This window comes from Penaeus vannamei, chromosome 25, assembly GCF_042767895.1.
Source record: "Penaeus vannamei isolate JL-2024 chromosome 25, ASM4276789v1, whole genome shotgun sequence".
Lineage (NCBI taxonomy): Eukaryota > Metazoa > Arthropoda > Malacostraca > Decapoda > Penaeidae > Penaeus > Penaeus vannamei.
Window position 1 is genome coordinate 34,553,328 of NC_091573.1, and position 6,594 is coordinate 34,559,921.

The 6,594-nt window shown below is 55.6% G+C and overlaps 1 protein-coding gene across 5 annotated transcripts in view; it reads right to left on the reverse strand.

The window, feature by feature from the left end:
- step (cytohesin steppke) overlaps nt 1-6,594 on the reverse strand; it is a 330,278-nt gene that overhangs the window by 63,971 nt on the left and 259,713 nt on the right. Inside the window, exon 2 of one of the 5 annotated variants that reach the window (XM_027359193.2) lies at nt 4,386-5,001. The exons of the other annotated variants lie outside the window; for them this stretch is intronic. Coding sequence (XP_027214994.1) covers nt 4,386-4,580 — 195 coding nt within the window. The 5' untranslated portion in view covers nt 4,581-5,001. The remainder of the gene's footprint in view (nt 1-4,385; nt 5,002-6,594) is intronic. 5 annotated transcript variants of the gene reach the window in all.

A 6,594-nucleotide genomic window follows, 5' to 3' on the forward strand; every position in this document is an offset into this window, starting at 1 on the left:
TACGCGCCGCGCCATCGTCACTATCATCAATCTCCACCACCTGCGCCGCCGCCATCGATAACTGATCACCATCATCATTATCACCCTCCCCATCATCATCACCATCATCATCACCATCATCATCAAACCAGAAGATTCCCTTTCGGAGCGGCCAGCCAGAGGCCCTGACCGGCGTCTTGTCTCGCCATGAAAGTTCCCTCTGTTAACCCCGTTCTGTGCTCACTGTGACGCCCAGCCCCTCGCCCCGCCACGCGCCCCCCGTGCCCTTTGCAGCCACCCGCCGCCGCCGCCGCCCACCTCCACGGGGAGACAGCTGATGAAGGGCATGCCGCTACGCCTCCGACGGGCGCCCGACCCCCGTGGCAGCATGCACGGGAGTCGCCCACACGCAGGTCTCTCTCATCTGCCTGCAAGCCCACCTGGCCATTGCAAAACGCCCGACCACCTGTAGAATGTGTGATATCCCAGTCCGATACGAGACGAGGGCCCGCGGCCATGCACAGCATCAGAAGACCATTATCATGCGCCCATCCAGGTAACGCCTCCACATCTGGCCACGCGTGTGCCGGCTGGACTGGACCGAGCGCATTCACACCTGGCCTGTAGGCGACTTCATTCGACACCTGCTGGAAAACACAACTGCCGTCACTTGATCTAATTCATGAACATCTGTCCGCACATAACGCCACATGAGAAAGATGCACATCAGATGGTGACACCCCCTCCCCCCTCCCCCCCCCTTGCCGTTCTTGGTAGCGGGGCATTTCCTTCAAACCGCATGTTCTTGCCCGCCTGAATGCCCGGACTGAAGTCCTTGTTCTCTCTCCCAGCGTTAAACCCCTAATTTTCTCCCCCCCCCCTCCCTCCCCTCCTCTCTCTCTCTCTCTCTCTCTCTCTCTCTCTCTCTCTCTCTCTCTCTCTCTCTCTCTCTCTCTCTCTCTCTCTCCTCCCTCCCTCCTCCCTCCTCCCTCCCTCCCTCCTCCTCCCTCCCTCCCTCCCTCCCTCCCTCCCTCCCTCCCTCCCTTCCCTCACCCTCTCACCCTTTCACCCTCCCCTCCCTCTGCTCCCCGGCGCCCTTTGAGCGAGCCGGCAGGAGCACGAGGTCCCACCCCGCCGCCGCGCACAGCAAAGCGTGTCCGCAGCGCCCCCAGAAAGAGACGAAGGAGAGAAAACCCAGCAACACACCAACAACAAGCCGGCCATTCATGACTCGCCCCTCGACTTGTCTCTCTTGAAGCCAACTCTCCACGACGTCCACTTGATAGATTTATGTACAGAAGCATGGACATGTCAATAAATAAATAAATGTGTAAATAGGCACACACACACATTTGTATATAATATACAATCTGTGCATAAATACTGCATATATATGTGTGTGTGTGTGTGTGTGTGTGTGTGTGTGTGTGTGTGTGTGTGTGTGTGTGTGTGTAAGTATACATTTATATACTTATACAAATAAATATACATACACGGTATATAACCGATTTTCTACCCCAACGGACACAACTGTCTCTCTCTCTCTCTCTCTCTCTCTCTCTCTCTCTCTCTCTCTCTCTCTCTCTCTCTCTCTCTCTCTCTCTCTCTCTCTCTCTCTCTCTCTCTCTCTCTCTCTCTCTCTCTCTCTCTCTCCTCTCTCTCTCCCTCTCTCTCTCTCTCTCCTCTCTCTCTCTCTCTCTCTCTCCCTCTCTCTCTCTCTCTCTCTCTCCCTCTCCCTCTCCCTCTCTCTCTCTCTCTCCCTCTCCCTCTCCCTCTCCCTCTCCCTCTCTCTCCCTCTCTCTCTCCCTCCCTCTCCCTCTCCCTCTCCCTCTCCCGCTCCTCTCCCTCTCCCTCTCTCCCCTGTCGCCCTCTCCCTCTATCTCTCCCCCTCTCCCTCTCCCCTGGTCACTCTCCTTTCTTCCTCTTCTCCCCCCCCCCTTTGGCCCCCCTTGGCGCCGCCTTGCTAAACGCGTTACCACAAATAGCCACAACTTCCGCTTCACCAGGAATGGGTAAGAGCATGGGGGGGAGGGGGTAGGGAGGGAGGGAAAAGGATCATGGCACTAATCTTCGTGGCACTAATTATATCCCCTCTCTCCCCTTGTCCGCTGTGACTCAAGCCCTTCTCATTATTATCATTCTTTTTTCTTTCCTTCCTGTTTTATCCCCCTCTCCGTTTTCTCTTCCCCGCGGGACTTTTCCCCCCACTGGCCTCTCCTCTTCCCCTGTGGCTCCTCCGCCGTTCCCTCTCCTCCTCCCTACGCGAACCGGAACTGCCAGTCCTCTGCTTGTTTATCTATCCCCCCCTCTTCCCCTCTTCCCCATTCGCCCCATCACCTGTTATACAAAAGACCCCCCTCCCCCATACAGGTTCCCTCCCGCATTCCCCCTCATCCACCCTAACCCCCCCAGGTTCCCTCCCCCATTCCTCCTCATCCACCCAAACCTCTCCCCCCTTCCCCCAGGTTCCCTCCCCCATTCCCTCCCTCATCCACCCAAACCTTCCCCTCCACACAGGTTCCCTCCCCCATTCCCCCTTCATCCACCCAAACCTCCTCCCCCTCCTCCCAGGTTCCCTCCCCCATTCCCCCTCATCCACCCAAACTTCCCCTCTCCCCTCCCCCAAGGTTCCTCCCCCATTCCTCCCTCATCCACCCAAACCCCGCCCTCTCGTCCCATCCCCCATCCCCCATCCCCCATCCCCCTTACTCCTCCTTACCCCCCTACCCCTCCACCCCCTCCCACCCCATATCAATGTTATCTGTCGGCATTGAACCCGCCTCTTATCGCGGTCCCGTCCGATCGGCGAGATAGCCCGCGTGTCGAGTGACGTCAGCGCAGAAGACGCAGGATAAGCGCCAGGAATTCCTTACTCCCGGTAGATAACAACGCCGCCCACCCACCCACCCACGCGCGCGGGCGGTCTGCTCTCCGCTCGGATTCTCTCTCGGTATTTCGATCTCGTATTTCTGTTTCTCTTTCTCTGACTATCCTTCTATCTGTCTCTGTCTGTCTGTCTGTCTCTCACTCTCCCCTCCCTCTCTTTCTCTTTCTATCTCCCTTCCCTTACTCTCTCTCTCTCCTTTCCCTTCCTCTCTCTCTCTCCCTTCCCTTCCTCTCTCTCTCTCCCTTCCCTTCCTTTACTCTCTCTCTTTTCTCCCTTCCTCTCCTTTCTCTCTCTTCTCTCTCCCTTCCCTTCCTTTACTCTCTTCCTTCCTCTCTCCCTTCCCTTCCTCTCTCTCTCTCTCCCCTCACAGCCTTGCATGAACCCCCCCCCCAAGTCAATCAACCCAACCCACTCAAATTCTTCGTTTCAGCTTCTCCAGCGGCGACATATCGAAATCTGGCGACCGTGACCTGCCCGCGCTGTCTTGCGGCGGCCGTCAATCGCCCCCATACTTGTTTTGAACGTCTTTTATCAATCTAATCAGTCCGCGATAAACGATCTTTATCCATTATCTATCGGTCTGTCTTCTTTAATGCATTTACCTCAATTACATAATCCCTCCATTAAACAAACATGCACACAAGCAACCCAGAACATGCACGGTATTCCACCTCCCGTTGGAAAAAAGAGAAGAAAGAAAAAAAGAGAGAAAAGAAGGAAAAGAAAGGAGAAAAAAAAGAAAAAGAGAGAAAAAGAAGACAGAAAAAGAAAGAAAAGAAAAAAAAGAAAAAAAAGAGAAAAGAAGGAAAAGAAGAGAGAACAAGAAAGAAAAAAAGAGAGAAAAGAAGGAAAAGAAGAGAGAAAAAGAAAGAAAAAAAGGAGAAAACCAAAGAAAAAGAATAAAAAGAAAGAAACGAAAGAAAAAAAAAATAACAGAGGAATAAAACCATTCCCCTCGACCCCTCGGAAGGAAGGACTCTCTCGGCTGTTCCCGACGAAGGGCAGCGAGGAGCGCGTCTCGTTCCTCCCCACGTTTCGAGGAATGCTATATCGTAGGAGGATGGAGGGGGGGAGGGGGAAAGGAGAGGGAGAGGGAGAGGGAGGGGGGAAGGGAAGGAGAGGAGGAGGGGGAAGGAAGGAGGGAGAGGAAGAGGGAGAGGGGGAGGGGGGAAGGAAGGAGGGAGGGGGTGTTATCCGTTACCGAACTAACCGTGAGGACGTCGAGGTGTCATAGAAATACCGAAGGACGGAAAATGCGGAAATTGTGAAATAGTCCTAAATCCACGACTGACTTTACCGATAAATGCAATACCGACTCAATACCCTCGCCTGAAACAGGTGTGGGTGTTCAGAAAAAATGACTTACAAAGAAAAAGATTCGCCTTGACGAAATCACAATCGAACAGAACCTCATAAAACTGCAAACAAAGAGACCCCAATCCCTCCCTCCCTCCCTCCCTCCCACGCCCCCCCCCCGAGCCAAGCCCCACGGAAGCCAAGCGGCGGCGACGGAACCTACTCTTTTGAAGGCGTCCTCGCTCAGGTCCCGCAGGTCGAGGAAGGAGCGCGAGTGGCGGTGCGAGACCAGGCTGACGGGGCCGACGGAGGAGGACGTCACGCTGAAGAACAGGTCGGAGATGTTGCCGCGCTGCTGCTGCTTCTTCTTCTTGTTGCCCCGCCGGAGGGTCAGGTACCCCCGGATGGTGGACGTCATGGCGGCGCGCTTTCTTCGCCCTCTCTCGCTCGGGGCGCTCGCTGGTCGATAACTCCTCACAAAAAGATATTTCCCTCTCTCCTCCGGCTCCTCGGACGCGGGAGGGCTCGCCGGAGGGCAGCGACTGTCACTCAGCAAGGTCACGGGAAGTGGCAGCCGCTAGGTGACGCCGGACATCCCCGCTACGTCGGCCGGGCACGTCCAGGTAGGCGACGCGACGCTAGTCCACACCGGATCTCGGCCAGGTGGGCGCCAGCATCTTGCTGCGGGATCATCTCCCTCGCGCGCCCGCCAGCACTCTCATCTTTCTCATTTTCCCACTGAGGCTGGCCAGCGCACGGAAGAGCTCGGTTCAATGAGGCTAATCAATCCACTGGGTCACGCGATTCAACACAATTTTGGGTATTGCACAGCTGTAACTCTGTAACCAATAACACACAGATATAATACGAGTATCACACTATACACAGACAAGGTAAACACACAGCGCGCGTTTGCACACACTCCTCAAAGCGCCTTGGTAGCTTTACAAGTATGCAAGTTGTTCAGTGTGCTTTCACGTCCCGAGGGCAGGACCAGGCAGGTAGGAGCGTCAAGCAGTCTTGCGTGGATTTCACTGCAAGCACTGCATTCCACAGGATAAATTTCTCTTCTATCTTACACCCTTCGGGTCTTCTTATCCCTCCAGCACACTTAAACCACTTCATTCTCCCTCCCTCTTCTCTTTCACTCCCTCTCCCTTTCTTACATTCCTTTATGCTTTCCCTCTCCTTCCCTTCCCCTCTCTTCCCTTCCCTAATCATCCTCCCCACCCTTCCCCTCCCTTCCCTTTCCTTTCCCTCCTCCCTCCCTCCCTCCCTCCCTCCCCTCCCAGTCCACAAAGGGCGCCGCCAAGGAGGACATCCCAGCGCCCCGGGATGAGCCACGCGGCCCCATCCCTCAGCCGTCGCCGCGCCCCTTGTAAGGCCCGGCCGCGTCATCGCCGGGCGCCGCGACGGCCTCCAAGTGCGAGCGAAACTGATACCCTCGGCGCCGGCACTCACGAAGGTGCGGGGGAGGGGGAGGGGGAGGGAGAGGGAGAGGGAGAGGGAGAGGGAGAGGGAGAGGGAGAGGGGGAGGGAGAGGGAGAGGGAGAGGGAGAGGGAGAGGGGGAGGGAGAGGGAGAGGGAGAGGGAGAGGGAGAGGGGGAGGAGGGAGAGGGAGAGGGAGAGGGAGGGAGGGAAGGGGAGAGAGTGGAGGGAGGATGAAGGGGAAAAGAAAGATGGGAAGGGGAATAATAATGAGTGGAGGGAAAAAGAAAGAGGAAAAGAGAAGCATCATAATAAGGAAGGGAGAGACCAAGGAAGGAGGCAAAAAGGTTGGGGATGATCACAAGAAAGAGAAGGAGGAGGAGGGGGAGAAGGATAAGGAGATGAAAGAGGAGGAGGAGGAAAAGAAGAGGGGGGAAGGAGGAAAAGAAAAATAGGGAAAACGAAGAAGCTGAGGAAGATCCTCAGGAGAAGGAAGAGGAAGAAGAGTGCCAGAGAGGATGAAGAAGACAAAGTGGAGGACGAGGGATGGGCGTGAGCAAACAAGAGCCACAGGATGGGAGGAAGGGAGGGAGGGAGGGAGAGAGGGAGGAAGGGAGGGAGGGAGGAGGGGAAGGGGAAGTGCAAGGGAACACATGGACGACGCCTTCGGGGAAAACTAACAAAACACAGGGTGATGTGTAACACAGGCGGGCAAGCAAGTCTGATGAGAGACAAGCAAAAACTCCCCTCCCTCCCTTCCTCCCTCCCTCCCTTAACTCTCTCTCTCTCTCTCTCTCTCTCTCTCTCTCTCTCTCTCTCTCTCTCTCTCTCTCTCTCTCTCTCTCTCTCTCTCTCTCTCTCCCTCCCTCCCTCTCTCTCTCTCTCTCTCTCTCTCTCTCTCTCTCTCTCTCTCTCTCTCTCTCTCTCTCTCTCTCTCTCCTCTCTCTCTCTCTCTCTCTCTCTCTCTCTCTCTCTCTCTCTCTCTCTCTCTCTCTCTCTCTCTC